The following is a 22,216-nucleotide window of genomic DNA, read 5'->3' as shown; positions in this document are numbered from 1 at the left end:
TCTGGAATACCTACTTCCAATAGAAGCAAGCGCACATGAGAACAAATGGAACGATGTCGTAACTTTATATCGCACATGGAGTTGAGTGTAGTTCTAGTCAGTTTGTACATGCACGTATCATCTTTGCCCTACCAACCCTCTAGTCTAGTGTAGACCTATTTCAGTCCACAAGTACCTTTCCATAAGAACAAATTTAAACTACATTAGATGTGTGAGAATTCTTAGCAGGAAATAGGGAACTTTGGTGCAAGAGTCTCTATCGCTTTTTCTTTCTCCCTTACTTTCTACATTTCCTTGCTACTTTGTACTAATTCTTTATTTTGTTCACATATTTCTTCATTTCTTTGTACCCAAAATTCTTTACATTAAATTTTCCTACGTTTCTAAACTAGTCTTTGCGCAATGTGCAATTTGACTAGAATCTGGAAATAAAACTGCTAACTGTATTCTGAATACAGGTAAGACACGCAGAATCTGGAAATAGAACTGCTAACTGTATTCTGAATACAGGTAAGACACACAGAATCTGGAAATAGAACTGCTAACTGTATTCTGAATACAGGTAAGACACGCAGAATCTGGAAATAGAACTGCTAACTGTATTCTGAATACAGGTAAGACACACAGAATCTGGAAATAGAACTGCTAACTGTTTTCTGAATACAGGTAAGACACACAGAATCTGGAAATAGAACTGCTAACTGTATTCTGAATACAGGTAAGACACACAGAATCTGGAAATAGAACCGCTAACTGTATTCTGAATACAGGTAAGACACACAGAGTTGACATGACATGTACACTGAACTCAAACTTATTACAAAATAAAAAAAAATCAAGAAATTGAAAATGAAATAAAAATGTAAAATTCAAGTTATTCTACCTGTGTAAGAATTCGTGTCTCGTCATTAAATGGGTCAAATTATAACTCTTACTATATATTGATTTGAAGTATTTGTGCATGTTTTTTTGTTTATATGTTACATTTCCACTCAGTTTTTCTAATTCCAAGTTAATTTTCGAACTTCAGTTGTTTGCTCCGAAAGATACTGCACAAAGACAGTTTAGTAAGTTCTTACCCCACGCTTAAGTTATTTTTTTTTAACCCAACAGAAGGGGACAAATATGAAAAAGTCACTGACTTGGACACAATTGATAATCTAGTTTTCTTTTGCAGGTTTATTTAAACAGAAGTTGTTAATTATTAACTATAATTGTTTGCAGCGAAGCCTATATATTGCTTGTACACACTCTCTAGTTCATGTGAACTACCCTAAATTGATTATAGTGTGAAAGTAAAGTGTAGTTCCTTTTAAGATAATGCAAAATAATGTAATGCTAGAAGAAAATAAATTTCCTTTCGTTGTCTCGTCAAAGGAACAAAATAATTAAATAACGTGACCGGATTTGTGATTGAAACATACTTTGCTGTTTTATTCAAGTGACATACGGTAAATCACAATAACAATGATAGTTTTTGAGTCGTGTATTTATTTTTGTTTTCAAGAAAGAAAAATGAAGAGAAAAAGGTTTCAAATACCTTCAAATAAATGAACTTCTATTTTAAACAATCTAGGGCATTGCAACTTCTTTACATTCGGGGTGACTTCAGACTTACGTTTGGATTTATTTTGCTTCATGAAATAATTTGTATACATCTTACTAAATGATACTGGTATTCTTGAAAATATAATGACGGTAGAAACTGAGTGTTCCTTCTCATCTTTGAAGAAGATGAAAATTTTCCTTCCAAGTTCTATCGCAGAAGACGAAATAATGCTGTTCGCCGAAGATGAGCTGTTGAGGACGCACTAAGGTTTCAACGAAGGTGTGATTATAGATTTACATTAAAGATGAAAGAAGAATAGAATTTACATATTAATAATATTTATCCTGAAGTAAATCATATATATTTTCCATTAATTATTCAATATTTCAGAGAACCACTTATAACTCGTTTATGTGTTTTTAATGAGTGCTTGTTCGAATGTTATAATTTGAATGTTTTGTTCTGAAGCACTGTGAATTTGAGTCACGAGCCGCTATTGAACGAAAGTCTTCAATTTGCTGCCTCAGAATGGATGCTTTTTCTCATTAAATTGTTGCCAGTTTCTTTGTTGCATACATAATATATTTCTGTAAGGCATGATCAAATGACTAAAATGTCAAAGATATTCATAACGTCCATTTAATAGGAGAAATTATCTTCTGTTTTCGAGGAGCTATTCCTTGGATTTTTTAATGTTAATTTCTAGATCGTTGTAGAATATTTTCATTAAAGCAAAGATGTACAAGATGTGAGTAGCTAACTCTTGGTTGTCACAACCATTAACGTTTCGTACCGCGATGTGCTCTGCCCTTCCATATTGATTTCTTTCAAATTAATTTAAGCTCATATTTTGAGAACCAAATACACCTCCCAAATCGAAATTTAAATGATTTTTCAATGATTCAAAAAAATCTAGTAAAATAGAAAGATTGGACCATCTATTCACTCTGAATGGATGAATCTCCGAAAGAATTATTATTATTATTATTATTATTATTATTATTATTATTATTATTATTTTATAATAAAGTTATTGCGGGCTGGAATTCGAACTAACGTAATGCATTCAAATTAAGCTTTCCCCCGAGAATTGAACTCGGTATCTTATGTACATAGTGTGCACGCTATCCACTGGACCAGTGGGAAGAATTCAAGCAAAATCCGGGCAGTAGAAAATCTTTGTTGTTTGTTTGTTTGTTTCTTTTAGAATTGTATCTTTGTTTTTTGGAACGGTTACACAAAATGGTTCATTATTAGATTTAATCATAACCTTTTAGGAAATAAATATGTTTCGTGTAAGCCTCTTAGTAAATCTTCTAATCAGAGAATCGGTAATACTATTTAATCTCTTTCCAATTTCCGTAGTTTTTTTTTAAAATCCTTTCTTAGGGAGCACTTAGGAATTACGAATGACACGCTTGATAAATTTTAAAGAACTCCGAAAAAATAACGATCAATTAGTCAGTGAGTTTTCATATTTATGTGTATTAAAGAAGTTAATTAATGAATAGATTAAGAACTTGGACTGAACGAAAATGTAAAGTGTTCTAATATATTACGGTTCTTTCACAAAAAAAGAAAGAAAAATAAAAACATGAACTCAAGTATTTATGTACTATCAATATTTTATTTTTACAATTTCAGAAGTCCTCTGACTAATACTGAAGTATCTCCAACTGGGTAAAACATTTCTTTATAAACTAAGAAAATCCGAAATATTAACTAGCATTAACGTAGTAATATAACCTCTTGCTTTATTATTATTATTATTATTATTATTATTATTATTATTATTATTATTATTATTATTATTATTATTATTATTATTATTATTATTATTATTATTATTATTATTATTATTATTATTATTATTGTAGGCTTGTTATGTAACTTCCAACATAATTTTCAAGATGACGGTCTAGAATATTTGAAGTTACTTCAAATAGATAATAAGCTGAGCTTGCAGAAGATATAGTTTTAGAGACTTTTAAAGTAATATAAACGATAGTTTCAAAAATAGTTTCATCTCCTATTACCTTAAATTAATGAAAAGAGTTTTGTGTCTTTGTTTTTAAACTTCTATTAAAAATCTGGCTTTTGACATCATGAGGAATAATTGACGTGCGGAAAGAGACATCTATGTAATTAAAACATTATTATTTCGTTGCTGTATGAGTGGTATTTCTGATCATAATTCCCAGTTTACCTTTGCACTCCGACTTCTTATTTTCCAATTTCCAATTTGATCTTTTGGATCACATAGAAATGGAACTCACCACTTATCCCAGCCGTAATATTTTAGTGGCCACATCTAGCAACGTTAGGTAAGTAGTCCAGAACAGGGACGTGTAGTGCATATTACCGCTGTTACCGGCGGTAACGCTAAAAATATGACACTTTTTAGTTCTTTTCATGTCTCTAAATTTAATCATTAACATGGGAAGATGTTTACATATTTTCCTTTTTTTTTTTAAGTTCGGACGGCCTATGCCGCATTGCATTTACAATACGAATGAACGCAAAATGCACGCGCCAAATAGGAACATACTGTTGTTGATACCGCAGATTTCAGAGGTAACACGTACCCCGATAGCGGTCATTCACTCCAGAAGCGCCTTTCAGCGTGCAGCCAGAAGCATCCTGCGCGCTCGTATTTGGACGTTCGGAATGGCCCTTATGTTACCGTTCGGCTGAGTGGAACAGGAAAAAATAGGAACGTTCCCTGTCAAAACAAGGATAATCTAGAATATCATCAGCATGTTTATTCTATTCGCTCTCCTCTTGCTAAAAGGATCGAGCTGGCAGTGTGATTCAACTATACTGTTTCGTTTGCTTTCGCATTCCAAGGATGGAAATTTGGCTGTAATTTCTGTATCCGTAAGGTTATTTCATTGTCTTAACAGTATATAATTTCAGACAAATATAAATAGCAAGTTTTCATAGTAATCGCATTGAACACTTGCTACTGTGAGACTGTCTGTTCCCAAGTGCATTATTTATATGTTAAAATATCATTTTCGCATGGCTTTGTATATTAATACGTTACCTTTAAATTTTAATAATATACAGTACCAACAGAGAACAAGCAGTATATATTTTAAGAGGATATTCTGACGAACAAATTTAATATAAGTTTACTTTGATTGAAAATAAAGTTTCTTATTCACTGTTAATTTGAGCTATGGGAATTTATTATTATTATTATTATTATTATTATTATTATTATTATTATTATTATTATTATTATTATTATTATTATTATTGAGATTTTATTTCTGTCTAAACACTAGAAAAAAAAATCTCGTGCCTGAAAGAGCAAAAATATTGTCAGTTTCTGAAGTGTGTCATTAAATATACATAAATGCCCATCGATGAAACACATTGTGCTATATATGAACTGCTTCAAGAGCAAGGGGGAGTAGTAATGATAATTAGAGAGAAGTAGAGATGCTTCCCGCGTTCCTTCTAATTCGAATAGTTATTATTATTTAGTATTTATTAAGTTAAAAATATTTTGTTTTTAATTTAGTATAGAATACTTTCTATTCAGCAAATTTCCAGGTCTAGCCTCTAGCCTACTAGTTGAATTTGAACTTTGATGTGTTGAAAAAGGACTGTGCAATCGTCTTCATTATACCGTAGTTTGACTGTCCCAAATTGTGTTTGACTGTCTAATTTTCAATACGGAAAACTTGTTGCTCAAACATACGGTTCGGTTCGGTATAGCTTCGGTTATGGTCGGTGACGTAAGAAGCTGCAGCCTCTTGTTCAACAAAGATATGCAGAAGTATAAATTTTTCATTGTTATGCCCATAGGCTTAATTTAGTTATAGAAAAGTCCGTTGACTCTACAAAAGAGTGTATTTTTTTTAACTATGTCGTGACTTGCTTCTTTTTTCTCGAAGTCTACAAAAAGAACAAATGCTTTGGACTGTGTAATCAACAAAAGTATCCCAACAGTCTCAAACACAAGATAGAACTATAGAAGTAGGATAAATGATGTGCTTTTTAGCTTTAAAAATGAGCTGTTAGGACTTTAAATCCATGACGAAAACATCGGTGAACGGGATTCTCAAACTAGAATTCGTGGAGCAAAATTCTATCAAACTCTTCAAAGTTTTGACTTCATTTTTTTACTTGAACTGTTTTATGTTATAGGATCAAGATAAGAAGTCTTGTTCAATGTCTTACAAAAGAAAATTAATGATCAAAGTAACTGCAGAAAGAAAATAGATGACTTTGAAGAATACCTAAAATTTCCAAGAAACGGTTTCGATTATATTTAGTAAAAAAAACTGAAGAACCTGAATAGCCACAATTTTCAAAAAGATTAAGGTAATGAAGTGGGATTTGATCCCTCCTAAAAAAAAATCGATGCCAATGCCTATAGTTTGAAGTGGTTGATACACTGAAACAATGAAAAGTACTAGATTTTCTGATATTGAAAAACTAAAGATAGTTGTAATATCAACAACCGGTAACAATCGTCAAAGTGTCACGCCACGCCACTGGTCCAGAACCTACCTCCTGGTAGAACACTTAAATATTATAATAATATTTTAAAAGCAGCCTGTTAAATAGTAAATTTTTAAATTAGCTAAAAATCTGCAATGAAAAAATAGAACATAACATTTGAATTAATATCAATATTCATGATTTTTGTAGGGTCAATTTTAAAGTTAGCATCTTAAAAGTGACAACATGTTAACTGTTTCTAAAGGAAATACTTTTTATTTTTTATTTTTTTTATTTTTATTTTTATTTATTTCTTATTTTATTGTATTATTATTTTTATTTTTACTTTGGGTTCGTAACTCCTCAAGCTGGTATTTAAATCTTTACTTCCCTACCTGACTGGCAGTATTTAAACAGTTCTCTGCTAATAAGATTTTTAAAGCTTCTTTCTAAAGTATAAAGAAAACTCCATATATAGATAGCAGAGCATTCCCGAATTTTTTAATAGTTGCATTTAGCGTGTACTCAGAACATTGCCTATAAAGTAGGTATATCAATGGTGAGTGAGTACTCGGGATCCCGGCTGGGTTGAAGAGCTGAAAGAAAGTTCCATTTTAAAGAAAAATTACTACTGAAAACTTCATTTTTGCTTTAAAAAAAAAAAAAAAAACTTCTTCACAATACCTAATTTCGTTGAATACAACATATGATCTAATTTCTACTTTTCTTAAAATATAAATTCAAATACGTAATCATACTTACAGCAATGTTCTACAGTGCCGAAGACAACAGTGTTGAGTTTTGCTGACGAGATTTGTGAAAGAGCACGACAAGTCGATTCTGAGTTTCTTGGAACTGGCATGCAGAAACAAAGTTCTGATCGTAAGTATTCTGATACAGTCATTATCTTTTAAGTATAGTGTCTGTGTTATAGAGAAAGAACTAAAACGTCATTAAATAAGCCCTTTGTCAAATTGATTCATTTTCCTCAAACGCTGTTAATAGAAATAAATATGTATTCGATGGCTGTATACTTTTGCTGGCGAACGTTTCTCCTGTGAATTTATCATATAATAATTAATCATTACAGTACCTCAGTGGTTCCAAGTACGATGGATGATATGAAATAATATAATATAATATAATATAATATAATATAATATAATATAATATATCTAATAATATATCTATAATATAATATAATATAAGAAAAACATTCAAAGTTAATTAACATTAGAAATTTGACAATAATAAGATAATATTATAAAAGCATTGTTTCAACAATTAGATTTAACAAATGAAATAAATTTTAACAAACAAAGAAATAAAATAATCTTAAAAGTCTTTTGACATTACCATAATACAATGAAAATAGAGTGTTGGTTGAAAATTTATCAATTATTTATTGACTGTGAGAAGATAAAAAATAAAAAATAATAATATATAATTTTGAAGTGAGTGAGTATGAATGTATTCGTGGTCCATGTACTCAAAATCTGTGCCTCCAATATCCATTTACTATAACCCATAATTGTGTCGCTCCACATCTCCGGGAGTACGCACCTTACTCTTAACTACCCTTAATCAAACGGTATAAAGCCAACATAATCATGCATTTAGTTCCAGATATTATTTATTGCTGATTGCTTCTATATCTCATAATATTATTTACCATTTCCATAATACATCAATTAATTCATACATACATATTACCAAATTTGAGATATTCCTTCCAAATTCATATAACAATATAATAAAATCCGAATTACCAAACCATCTTGTAATACATACATTTTAACTTGCTTGCACAAAATATATCCTAAGAAGGCATAATCAAAATATACGTGTGTACCATTTATTCCGTAACACAACGATTCCATATATTAGCAACCTCATTCCATGCAAGACTCATTCCCAACAGTGACTACTAAGTAGCACACCGATAAAAATGCATTTTGTCTCAATAAACCGTAAAATAGCTTCTTTAATTAGACGAGAAAAGCAGATAAGTAAATATTGGATTTTTTATTTTTATTTTATTTATTTATTTTTATTAATGAAACTGATGATTTTCTAGCCTTGATCATAACTCAGTATATTCTCCCTATCCTTCAGCCACTTTTTTCAACCTTCTTTTAGTTTAAGAATCCTGCTAATCCTTCCAAGAGATGTATTATTGGAAGGAGCTATTTTTTTTTCCCTTTCACATTCTTCCCACGGAAGTACAAAAAGCGAAATACTACTATATAGTGGATTAAAAGGACCATTACATTAATATCAATCTTTTCCTTTTTCCTCTAAATAGTTTCTGTATAGTAGTGATGTTCATTTAAGATCATTAAGAGGAGAAAGGTTTCATTGTAATATTCTACTTTTTGACATATAACACAAATTTAAAACATTGAAATAGAATACTATAACACAGGGATGCAAATAAGCAACGAAATTTTACTCGCCCAAGGAAAAAAACTACTAGCTCACGTCTCACAATAGAAATCATTTACTTACCTTCGGTATGATATTAAATACTCGCCCGCACCGATGAACCACTCGCCCCGGGCGAGTGGTTATTTGCATCACTGCTATAACATGTGTAAAAAACTTGAAACTTGGATATATGTGTTAAAACTCTGTAGTTTCCATCACATATACTATTCATCATCATCATCATCATAGGTATTCTGCCATTATTGGCAGGTCACGTGCTGCACATTAGAAGCTTCCATGCTCCACGGTCTTCTGCTAATCTCTTTTTCCTGTTTTGATATAGTGCATTAATTGTAGTCTCTTTCGCCTCCTCCTTCTCTTTTCTTCCACCATACTCTCTAACACATCCCTCATGATACAGTTTCTTCTTAACCAATGTCCCAACCAGTTTCTCTTCCTCTTCTTAATAATATCTAAAATTGTTCTTTCTTTCTCCACCATTTCTAACACACTTTCATTAGTTCTTCGCTCGACCCAGCTAATTCTATCCATTCTGCTCCATACCCACAGTTCGAAAGCTTTCAGTCGTTTTTCATCATTATTGCGTAATGTTCATGTTTCTGACCCATACAGTACAATATCCCACACGAAGCATTTTCTGAGTCGTCTTCTCAACTCTTTATTCAAGGTCCCACAAAATAGTATTTTCTTCCTCATAATGGCTTCTTTCGCAATTCCTATCCTTGCTTTTATTTCACGTTCACATTTCATATCATTACTAATAATACTACCCAGATATCGGAAACTAGTCATCTGTTCTATTTTCTCCTCTCTTACTTCTATATTTGACACCGACCTCCTCGTTCCAATCACCATGGATTTTGTGTTTCTAAAAAGTCATATACTATTAGATATTACAAAATTGTTGCTAAGTCACAATGAAGTAAAAAAAGAGACTTTATAATTTTTACAATATACTCGGGTATTGGGATAGATTGTAACAATTAGTACGTAACGTAAAGCTGTAACAATCAATATAACTACTTGATTAAAATGTAATAATATGTGTACATTAATATTCACATGAAATATGACATACTTGAAATACCGTATGATCCTTACTTAATACTAAATCAAAAAATGCAGTTGAAACTTCGTGAGAGGGTTCTAAGTCCACATAGACCTTATATATCTAGGTAGAAAGACTTTACATTTTTTAATTTTATTTTTTAAGATTAAACGCGAGCTAAAATAAACTAACGAGACTATCTAAATCTAAAATTATGAGTTAGATCATTAGTTAGAATAATTACAGTTTAGGTTCTTTTGTTCAATACTTAAGCACAATCATGATACATATGTTCATTGTCATTGGCGTACAAACATCCTTGCACATCCATGATAATTTTAGTACTGCAGTATTTTTTGCTTCTGGTGCACTTTTAAAGAAGAACACACACCAAATAGGGAGATAATGTTTCATCACCGTTATTTCTTACATTTATTTTGAAAAATTAGTTTTCTCGTAATTTCAAGGACTCTTTTCTAAGATTTGTTCTAGAAAAGTAAGAGTTGCCTTAAAAGAATTCCAAGGCATGCTTTTAAAATTTACTTACCAGTTGGCTTAATTGAAAGTAGCTACATTAAAAGTTACGGTGCTGCAATTTAATTGCCTCCTACACTTACCAAAGGAGAAGAATAATAATAAAAAATTCTGTCCTTTATTCCAAGCTAGGCCTAATTATTAATAAACCGCGGTATTGTTATCATACAGTCGAGCAATTCTTAGGATAATGGGAGTTGAGTGGTTAAACAGCATTTGTTTGAGTAATCATGAACCATAAAGTTATAAAGGAACTAATGATAACTCCAATCAATAATTAACGATAAATTATATTATGATTAAATTTTATTTATTTCTCTCGCTATGTGAGATATTGATAAAAATGGTTTATTCTATGATTTCTAACGGAATATCAAGTCTTAGATAAATAACTTTTGTGTAATCCAAAGAGACTGGTTATAAGAATGTTACACATAGTTCAGTTAGTTTTACTACATCCAGGCCTATGCTACAATAGTCATCTTAAGGGTAATATTTAGTGTTATTTATCACAAGATTAATTTCTACACTTTCTAAAATATTTAACTCAATTCATGGTGTGTTTAACTTACTAAAATTATGGTGTGTAGGTATATAGTAAATATTTTACTATTGCAAAATTATTAAAAGTTTACTTATTCTCCCCCAATACAAAATTAGCAATAGCTTTAAAATATAGATTTCCCCATAAATTTTGGATGATTCAATGTGGATCAAGAGGTGATAGTGTCTCTGAAATATGAACGTGATCCATCTATTCATCAATAGTTGTATCCTGAGAGACGTGACAGAATGTATGGTGGAAGGAAAAACATGGAGGAGCGATAACGGTTACAAATTATGGACGTATTAAAACAGAAAATGGCTACGTGCAACAGATTTCTTTTCAAAATGTTATGGTAGAATTGTTTTTTTCAAGTTTCACCAAGTCTTCTACTTTTCCACAATCTAAATAACTCCAGGCCATAACAATGCTACCACGTTTCACATTTGGAATCGCACTTTGGATTCCCTATGTGATATCAAACATACTATCAACATTTAGATCCCAGCAACTTAAACTTGAATTCATTATCTATTTACTCATCTCTTCGACACTGCTGTACACACTGGAGTGGCTAGTTTTAAGCAACTTTGAGTAGTTTTGATGTTGGTGCCTGTTTTTATCTCCCGAATGCCAGCCCCTGAAGAGTGTAATCAGTAGAACAAGCATTCAGTTTTGGTCAACGATCCCAGGCCGAGACATGTGAAATTAGTGAAGAACCAGTATTCATATGTGTGGATTTCTTCAGAGCACACCTTTTGCCTGCTACTTCTTTATTCAGTTGTTTCATTTTATCGTCATAATTTATGGTAATGTCACATCACACAAGCTTTTCTACACTTCATCGATAAGATAGGCTTTGGTTTTTATTAGCAAACTCCGATGTATTATCTGAATAAATTACCTATTTATTTATCTTGCTTATAATGTCAATAGCCCAGTCATCAAGGCACTTTCTTGTTAATTTTGCACTCTTGGACATTCGGTGCTCGGTTTCGTTTTGTTCTCCTTGTTTCAGCCTTTATCCCAACAGCGTATCGAACTCTTCTATATATATTTCAGCATGTAAACACATGTACAACGGGGGACACTTCTAAATGGTACACCTTAGCCGTAAATCTCCGTATGGCTGTACCATTTAGAAGTGTCCCCCGCTGTACAAGTCAGTATTTTGAGGGAGATTACGTTTTCTTTAAGTAAAATTGCAAAAACGATATATATATTTGGTCTAGGAATTAATTCGTGCGGGTGGACAAGAGATGGCGCAACGAACAGAGCGTCCCACAGTTCCGTGTATCCACACATGTGTTGCAAACCCCTGTCATCGCGTATCGTTCGTAGTATAGGGCAGTGGATTAAAGCGTCAACAACACCAGTTTGTAGTTAAGTGAACATGGCGCAATTTGTGCCTGATAAAGTGTTTTTGCGGGGTGTCCTGCTGCATTACTTTAACATGCAGAAAAGTGCGACTGAAAGTCATCGTATTTTGGTGGAAGTGTATGGTGACCATGCTCTAGCTGAGCGAACGTGTCAGAAGTGGTTTGCACGGTTTAGAAGTGGTGATTTCGGCTTGGCAGACCAAGAGCGACCTGGACAGCCAAAAAAATTTCAAGACGAAGAATTGACAGCATTGCTCGAGCAGGATTCGTGTCAAACGCAGGAACAACTTGCAGCAGCATTAGGCGTTGATCAAACAACAGTCTCCAAACGCTTGAAAGCCATGGGAATGATTCAAAAGATGTCACATTGGGTTCCACATGAATTGAAAGACAGAGACGTTGAAAGACGAAAAACCATTTGCGAATTGCTGCTTCAACGACAGAGCAGAAAGGGGTTTCTGCATCGAATTATTACGGGTGATGAGAAGTGGATCCATTACGAGAACCCTAAACGAAAAAAGGCCTGGGTGAAACCAGGTGAACCAGGTCCATCACAACCAAAACGAGATATTCACTGTGCAAAAGTTATGCTGTGTATATGGTGGGATATGAAAGGTGTGGTGTACTATGAGCTGCTGCAACCGGGTGAAACTATGAATGGAGAACGTTATCGACGACAATTAATGCGTTTGAAGCAAGCTCTGGCCAGAACACGACCAGAATGGGAGAACAGACATGATAAACTTATTGTTCAACATGATAACGCTCGCCCACATGTCGCAAAACCGGTCAAAACCTATTTAGAAAATGTCGGATGGGAAGTTTTACCCCACCCGCCGTATTCACCAGACGTTGCTCCTTCGGACTACTACTTGTTCGATTGCATGAACAACGATTTGATTGGACAGCGGTTTACTTCTTCAGAAGATATCGAAACATGGGTCTCTGACTGGATCGCTTCCAAGGATGAGGACTTCTTTCGCCACGGAATCCGTACATTGCCTGACAGATGGGCGAAAGTGGTGGCTAGCGATGGACAATATTTTTCTTAAGGTATTTATGTATTTTGTGTTTGTACTACAGCTTCAATGTGTGCGTACCAACCGCACGAATTAATTCCTAGACCAAATATATATATATATATATATATATATATATATATATATATATATATATATAAATCGTTTTTGCAATTTTACTTAAAGAAAACGTAATCTCCCTCAAAATACTGACTTGTACATGTGTTTACATGCTGAAATAGATGTGGTAAAACTGCAGATTTCTCGTTGCTACGAAATATGTTTCCATCTCAATTTCAAATTATATATTTAAATAAATAGTTCTACATACTGTGTGTCTTGTTTCTTGTCTATTCTTATACGTATCGATTCTGTGTATTGAATATAGAGGGCTATACTTCCGTTGTATATGTATGTATATGTGTATGTGTATGAATGTACGATAGGCGATATATGTATATACATATTTGTATAACTATTCAAGTATGTGTGGTTATAAGTACATGAGAAAGAGAGTGTGAACATATTTGTATTTCTCTTTATTAATCGATTGTATTATAATTGTTCCTCTTGCTCGTTTTATTTTTGTAATAAGTATTTATATTTATATCAATTATTGTAATTCCTATTGTAAAAGAAGCAATAACTCTGTTATAGATGAATGATAAATAAATAAATAAACTTCGTTCCACTTACTGTATTTACGACGAATTTAGTATCGTCCTTGATACACGAATTCAAATTTCTTCAAAATGAATTGTAGTATACCGTGTCTAGTAGTTAGCATGCATCTCTAGTGCAGGGATTCCGAGTTCGATTACCAGTGAGAGAGCCTTAAAATTTAAACGCATTACTGTGGTTCGGATTTCACCTTAAAGTGTAGGTCCACTTCTCATAGCCTCGGTGCTGAAAAGGTCTGAAAACCCTCGAGTGACTTTATTAAAAGTAGATGTTATGAAGAAGATAATAACAACAGCAATAGCCAAGGCAGTGTAGTAAATTGTGATGGAAATGATATTATATTACAAGTGCAATGATCAAAATCATAATGAACTGCAATTCATTTACTTTTCATATTTTCAACCGTCAAGGGACTGTTAGCATCACACTTTTGCCTAACACTTCGTTTTTCGTTTTGATTTTGAAAATTTCAAATTCAGTTTCTAAAGTAATCCGTTATATCACCTTGCCTGCCGCTGATAGTTCCACAAAGAATAGTTGTTTCAAAATCAAGCAGAAGGTTTCCGATACCGATTTCTCTAAAATCGACATATGTATGTGTATTAATGCTTTATTATTATTGTGGAATACAAAGTAGAAATTGGATCCAGTTGGCTAAGAACAGAAGTCAATGGAGAGCTTTTGTAAACGCAGCATTGAACCTTCGAGTTTCCTAAGCCATAGAGTTAGTTATTATTATTAGTTTTAGCATGTGCTGTTAACTACTTCGCTTTTGAAACCATTCGTATGAATACCCAGTTCAAAGTATAAGATTATTTTGCGTATAATGTGTATCATTGAAGAATTATTGACGTTCTAAGTTGCAAGGGGAGGAATGTTGTGGCAAATTTTAAGAATTACGTTAACTGATGCATCTTATTTCAAATAGTGTTTCTTGATATTTAGAAGTATTATGCAGGGGTGCCCACAAAGGGGGGCTATGACGCAAACTGCGTCATTTAAATATTGGGGGGGGTAAAAATCTATATAAAATGTTTGAGGGGGTGTAAAAATTAATCGAAAAGATTTTTTTCATGGAAGAACACCTACGGATAGACAATTGGGGGTGCGTCATAAACATAAGGGGGGTGCACCACTGTATTATGGGAGGTTACGTAATTCTAAAATGTAGTAAGGATAATGTTGGATAACATCAAAATACTTTTAGAGTTAAACGTGAAATCCCTTGGTTAGTTTTCTATCTTATGTGAGATTCAAAGTAGAGCTATTCTCACTGAGAGAAGTAGGTAATGTATCTGCTTTTTTGCCAAAGTAAATGAGCGAAAAGCTGGGTCTAAAAACAGCAAACTTTCAAAGTTCACTATTTGATTTTTTTTTTTTTTTTTTTTTTGACGCATTTTAAGTTTGACAGTTCCGCGCTTAAATGGTTATGTATTTTTTGTTTCATACAAAAAGTACAAGGATAAAGCAGACAGAGTGTGGGGATTATTATACTGGCAGTTTGAGATAAAGTAGGCATGATGTCACTAAAATTAAGAAAAACTGCATTAATTAACTTTAATATTTCAAGTAAATTAGCCCCAAAGTTAACTTTAATTAATTCTTTTCACGATTTCAGCTGTCAATAACACCGAATTTAAGACAGTAAGTCAAACATAGAGTAAGTCAATTGAAAGACTTTTTTTAACTTAAGTGGTAAGCCTGCTATTAACTGGTCTAAAAATATTTAATAATCCCTTATATAAATATACGTTTCAAATGTTATTATGCTTTATGAAGAAGATCATTTAAATTATTTCTTCTGTATGTTCTTTGCAGCCCAGGAAGCCTGTACCGTGTTATGTTACATGAGAAATGGTGAACCCAAAAGTCGTGGTTGGAAATTCCCCGATGGCACAACATGTCAAACAAGAACAGGTTCACGCTATGGGAAACCACCTTCGTATTGCATTAATGGGAAGTGTGAAGTAAGTTCTATAAAGTAGTAGCAATAGAGCAGCGTTTCCCAACCTTTTTCAACTTGCGGCACACTACGGGTGTAACTTGAATTCTCGCGGCACACTCATAGAAATTATTATTTCTAAATATAAAATACCGTGGTATTTTTTTCTGTGATTACTGATCTTCTCACAGAGAAGAAAGCTCGATCACTGGTTTTTCCGCGTGGTAAATCATCATATTTATTTTTCATTCTAATTTAAAAATAGAAAACAATTGCAATGAAATATTGGACTGAGATTTTTAAAACTAAGCTTTCTTTTTCGAAAACTGTATCCAACCTTTCACTAAGAAGAAAGATCACTAAATAACGAATGAACAAACAAATCTCTTTTAGTTTTAAAACACAAATGTAGGTAATTTGTATGTATGTTTGCTTTGTCGAAAGGATTGAATGTTATTTTAAAATTTCAAATTACGAAATAGTCTGCAGCAATAAAGAAGCAATAATAGTCATAACAATGATAACAAATACTTTTTTCAACATTAAAAATGTACAGAAAAGTAATACGGTATGAAACTTAAAGTTGTACATTCATAGTAGAGGTTCATAGTATGTGAAATACAAATATGCATTTTTCCTTTGTCTTGGAATTTGATTGCTATAGAATTATAATTTATTTCGATTTTCTCGCGGCACACAGCGGCCCATTCACGGCACACCAGTGTACCGCAGCAAACCGGTTTGGAAACGCTGCAATAGAGAGTTGCAAAGAAAATATTTCACTCAATAGATTTATTCTCCTTCATTTATTTTAAACATTTGCTTATCCTTGTCCTAACTTATATCAGATTGTAAAGTATTTCTTCGAAAAGCTCTCGTTCTCTTATTTATAATAAGTTAATATATATTTGAATATAGAGAAGATATAAGATAATATATATTTGAATATAGAGAAGATATAAGATAATATATATTTGAATATAGAGAAGATATAAGATAATATATATTTGAATATAGAGAAGATATAAGATAATATATATTTGAATATAGAGAAGATATAAGATAATATATATTTGAATATAGAGAAGATATAAGATAATATATATTTGGATATAGAGAAGATATAAGATAATATATATTTGAATATAGAGAAGATATAAGATAATATATATTTGAATATAGAGAAGATATAAGATAATATATATTTGAATATAGAGAAGATATAAGATAATATATATTTGAATATAGAGAAGATATAAGATAATATATATTTGAATATAGAGAAGATATAAGATAATATATATTTGAATATAAAGAAGATATAAGATAATATATATTTGGACATTTATTTATTTATTTATTTATTTATTCATTGAACAAATTCCCGGATACAGCATAATTGTGCCATTTTACACAGGGAAATGTCAACAAGCGGGAAAAAAAGAAAAAAGAAAAAGAATTAAAAAATAAACAACAACAGTAACATCAATCGTATTAACAAAGAGTGCACAAGTAATATTATTTAGCCAGCACGCGTTTTATTGCTCTTTCAAACACCGGGTAGCTCGAAAAAAATGTCCACCTCACTTGTTAGATTATTATAATAGTTGGGTACTCGGTGAAAAAGAGACCTCTGTATAATTGTCAACCTAGGGCGTGCAAGATGGAATAGGTGGGTATTCCGGGTTTTGCGGGAAGGGACATGTAAGGATAGTTGTTGAATTAGGGTTTCTGGTCTTAGGTTCCCATTTACAATCTTATGAAGAATCTTCAAATCAGAGTTATTTCTGCGTACTTCCGGCGTTTGGATATTAAGATATCGCAAAATTTCCTCCTTAGGTAATATTCGAAGTGCGGAAACACGAAAACGTACTATTGCAATAAAGAAATTGAGAACAGACTCAAGTCTAGAGGGATGTGTAGGTGCGGCCATGGCCCATAGAGAAGATATAAGATAATATAAATATTTGGATATAGAGAAGATAAGCGTTGGGGAGAAGTGTTGGATATGAGAATGGTATAAAGTGCTTTCAATGTGGCACATACTGTGACGTTAGTTTTAAGAGAGGCTATAGCATGTGTAAAGAGAATATAGTCGATAATAACTATGGAATAAAAAGTGTGATATTTGTTTCAGTTAATGTTAATAACCTCAAAATCGCCTCTATTGATATAGGCGACTTATTGTATTGCAGAAATGTTGATTATATTTTATACACAGAATTTGTGAAGATCCAATAAATTTGTATTCAGAAATTTACGAGATAAGTAAACTACTAGAACTGTATTTGGAATCAATGTTTTTCAGGATTTACAGGCAACAAGAAAGCCTTGGATATAAATAGACTTTCGCTCCTCTTCTTGGCTAATATAATAATTAATCATTTTGAATGAAAATTTTTCTAACGAAACAATTAAAATACAGCAGATATTGGCATATGAAGAGGATATCCCAGGAGGAAGAGGCAATACTTTGGGAAATTGTAATATGGGTGATTCTAAGCAAAAAGTTCATATGAGCATGGGTCCTAATCTCAGCGGTTTAAGAACTACAGGTTATGAACAATTTTTTACTTTATATTGCATTTTGCTCACCCTGTAGTTATTCTACAGAGGTAAGGCATATAGGATTTGAAAGATGATGAAATGACCTTTCCAACGGTATGCAATATGTAGCAGTGGTGTCTTTGTTGCCATTGTTATTGAGGCATATTTTGGATCAGTGTTGCCATCCAATTTCTTTAAATAACCTTAACTTTCCCAAATTTTCCTCAATAGCTTCCTTTCAAAGCTACTACTGCCACATTTTGCATACCGTTCGAAAAACCATTTCATCACCTTTGAAATTCGCTCTGTAAAGTAAATACAGGGTGAGCAATACGCAATATAAAGCCAAAAATGGTTCACAACCTGCAGCTCTCAAACCATTGAGATTAGGACCTATGTTCATATGAACATTTTTGCTTAATATCACCCATACTACCATTTCCCAAAATATTGCCCCTTCCTCCCGGGTCACCCATATATATATATAATATATATATATATATAGGGTGGCCCAAAAGTAGGTATACAGTACCGTACTGATCAGCTCATTGCATTTTATATCATTTCTTAACGTTATTGCTTAGTTTCTTTATTATTTGTTCTTAAAGCCTTTTACTCATACCTTAATCTCTCGGAACAGTAGAAGCAAATAAACCCATAAGCTAGAATGTTATACTTATTCAATGTAGGGGTGTATACCTACTTTTGGGCCGCATATATATATATATATATATATATATATATATATATATATATATATATATATATATATGAATCCTGAAAAAACATGAATCTGGGAACTTGAATTCCCCATTCATGACCTTTTACTACGCTATTCACCAAACTCATATATATTAGCTGAATTAAACAATATTGGTCTGAAAATAAAATTCATAGTAAAATTACAAATATAATATCTTAAATTAGTTGGATATAACCATGCGCAGAAGACAATAATAAGTTTGCCACAGAGATTACAGAAAAGCAATGTCTAGTGGCTCGTATTGATAATAAAAACAGCATATTCTTATCTTACTAAAGTAGATGTACGAGTTAATTTCTTCATTAAAGCTTAGAGGTTTGTAACTTGAGAGGATGTTTTAAAAAGTGAGATTGACAATTTTATCAATTTCACTAATGTTTCGTTTCAAAAAATATAGTGTGGGATATTACAATATGACTCGCAGCACGTTAAAAAAATGCACGTTCTAGGTTGGTATATAAACAACAACCAGCATATGGAAATCTCATACTATATGGAAATGAATTGTAATTCTACTATCCCCAAAGCTGACGAACAGCTTAAATAAAAATTGTTCAAAATTACAAATTTAACCTTGTTGCAAATCTTCAATCGATGCGGGAAAAACATTAATTGGTTACAAACAATGTTTGTTTATTAACATTAGAAGCTAGAGATTAGAAGCTTTCTGTGACAAAGAGCAATATTAAAACTGAAATTAAAAAGAACTGTAAGAAGAAAAGCTTAAAAATTTCAAGCTCATCTAAACACTTATTACAACACAAACATAATACAAATGACTTTCACATTTTTACATAAACAGTCGTCACGTATTGAAAAGAATATAGTGGAAGAGTTTTTATTCACATTAAAAATTCAAATCTTAACAAAGAAGAAATTTAAACAAAGAATGGGATACTATCAAAAGTAGTTTTATTAACAGAAATATCCGAGCTATATACAAAGCTACAGCCTATGCCATATTATTTGCTTCCATAATCTGACAAAAGAGCGGGAAAATCGAGGGAAGAGAAATTAAAAATTAACAGTTAAGGAGGATTTCGTTTTGAAGTAAAACTATTTCAGCAAATAAATTAGTTAAAGATAGTCTTGTATAGCATTTGTGGTATCTAAAATTTTGTAACCTGTCCTTATTAAGGGTTCCTAGAAGACAACAGCGGAAAGATATCGAAATTATTAGCTATAAAATTGAGCAGTGCAACGTTTATTTTATTTTATTTTCATTAGAAATATAAAAAAATCTCAACAACGAATAATAGATATATAGATATATAGTGTATAGTATCTCATAATAAACAGGTATAACTTTGTAACTGGACAATAAATCCTCGCATTGAAAAGTTGCTTTTTCTTTCACAGGAATTTGTGTGCGACAAATTTGGAACGGCAATATTTAGTAATGCCCATGACCGTTGTTCTTTTGAACAACCTCGAGATTCATCGTTGTTTGCTCGGGAATGGACTGCCTGGACTCCTGGTAGTCTGTGTCGATTTAACTGCATTGCGCCAGGCAGAGGATTGAGATTAGTGGAACGAGAATGCCAAACATCCAACTGCATTGGAAGTACCTCAAGTATTCAGTTATGTGAACCTGAGAAGGCGGTAAGTGAACTTTTTTCTTCGTTCTTTTTTTTAATGATGAAAAATCTCATTGATTACATATAACTGGAATATCCTTTTTTTTAAAATATTGAATCTTTGTAGCACATGTAGTGAACAAATAACTGGTAAAATTTTACATATATTTGTTAAACGTGTTACAAAACGTTATAATGACTCGATTCTCATTAGTTGATGCAAATTTAAAATTCAGCAAAAGTAAATATACAATTGATACTTCGAAATAGAATGCTATACTTGTAAATTTGAGTTTATGATGTAAATCATTCATATATATATATATATACGGTGCCACATGTTCGTTTCTTGGGAAAGTACGATTGTGTCTGTGGTGAACTTGATAAATTTCTTGTAAGGACGGAAAAAGTACACCTGCAGGGGGTGGATTAGTCCTGTGTATCCAACCGGGATCAGTTTCTTCGTGAATGTGACATTCGCAGGAATAAATTTGTCGGAAAGCTTGTTGTCTTTGTTAGTCATTATAAGATGTGTACATTGTGCAAATCGCTTTTGTTTGGATCATTCGATTCTTTGTACTCTCCACATCAACTGTGTGACTTGAACACTTTATTTGAATCGCTATCTCAGCTTCCAAAATACATAGGAGAGACGGGAGAAACGCTTTCTTTCATGTGTTTACCATAGATCTCCAGATCTCCATGTTACCTTTGAAGTTCCGTCACTTTTTCTCCATTGGCTGACTGCAGCTAATAACTTCGTAATTAACTAACTACTTGATGCTCTTTAAGGATACATAACCCTTATTGCACAACTCGAGTCCTGATATCGTATCCTCTCCTTGTGAGCTAAACGAGTGGGGCTTTTAAGAGTTTGTAACACTGCGAAATTAAAATACCGCTAATTTTACAGTAATTATGTGATATCTTCAAATAGATAAAAGATAATCGAAAAGTGGATCAAGACCTCCCTAGACGATGTTATTTTGCATGAGGTACTGTTATCACTAGTCACCTAGTAGCTTTTCGTTTGCTGTTATTTAGAAACGCGAAAATAAATGCCGATTATCTAAATGGCTGGAAATCGAAAGCAGATAAATGAGTCGTGATAACGGTATCTCACGCAAAATAATACTGTCTAGGGAGGTCTTGTTCCACTTTTCGATTATCTTTTATCTATTTGAAGATATTACATAATTACTGTAAAATTAGCGGTATTTTAATTTCGTAGTGATGAGGCCTCTTAAGGTGAAAGTCATTCACTTTCTGTAAAGAACTAAGTATTTCTGAAAGGTAGGTCGATTTGACACAGCCCTTAATACTCAATTCTAAGTGATGACTGAGGCAGTGGACTGTAAGCAACCAAGGGCAATTTTTCTTCAATTCTGTTACTGCACCCTTTCTAGAATCCAGATTAACGGGAGCCCCGTCTACCAAAAACCCAAGTTATTACTGTAATTTTCGATTCCAAACTCTGCAAGAGTCTGTTATTGAATTTAGAACTCCTGCAGCAGAACTAGAGGGAAGTTCAGCTATTTTCAAGTACTTGAATTCCACCTTGCAACTCTCACTACCTTCATAAATCAAAATATTAAAAAAAAAAAAAGTCCCTTTCAGTTTCACTAAGGTCTGTGGACCCATCACAACAAATAGTAAAATATTTAACATTTGCCAAGCTACCTTTTACGTTATTCATCATGTCTTCTGCGATACAAGAAGTAAATTCTTCA

At 32.4% G+C, this 22,216-nt stretch overlaps 1 protein-coding gene across 1 annotated transcript in view; it reads left to right on the top strand.

Annotated features, from left to right (window-relative positions):
• The window catches only part of LOC145673507 (A disintegrin and metalloproteinase with thrombospondin motifs adt-1-like), a 334,494-nt gene that overhangs the window by 280,877 nt on the left and 31,401 nt on the right, over window positions 1-22,216 (top strand). The window contains exons 12-14 of the mRNA XM_081743275.1: window positions 6,769-6,886; window positions 15,476-15,624; window positions 20,269-20,511. Coding sequence (XP_081599401.1) covers window positions 6,769-6,886; window positions 15,476-15,624; window positions 20,269-20,511 — 510 coding nt within the window. The remainder of the gene's footprint in view (window positions 1-6,768; window positions 6,887-15,475; window positions 15,625-20,268; window positions 20,512-22,216) is intronic.

Source organism: Thermobia domestica, chromosome 16 (assembly GCF_964235325.1).
Source record: "Thermobia domestica chromosome 16, izTheDome1.hap1.1, whole genome shotgun sequence".
In the NCBI taxonomy this organism is placed as follows: Eukaryota; Metazoa; Arthropoda; class Insecta; order Zygentoma; family Lepismatidae; genus Thermobia; species Thermobia domestica.
Note: the sequence above shows the minus strand (reverse complement) of the source record. Positions and strands in the feature narration are given on the sequence as shown.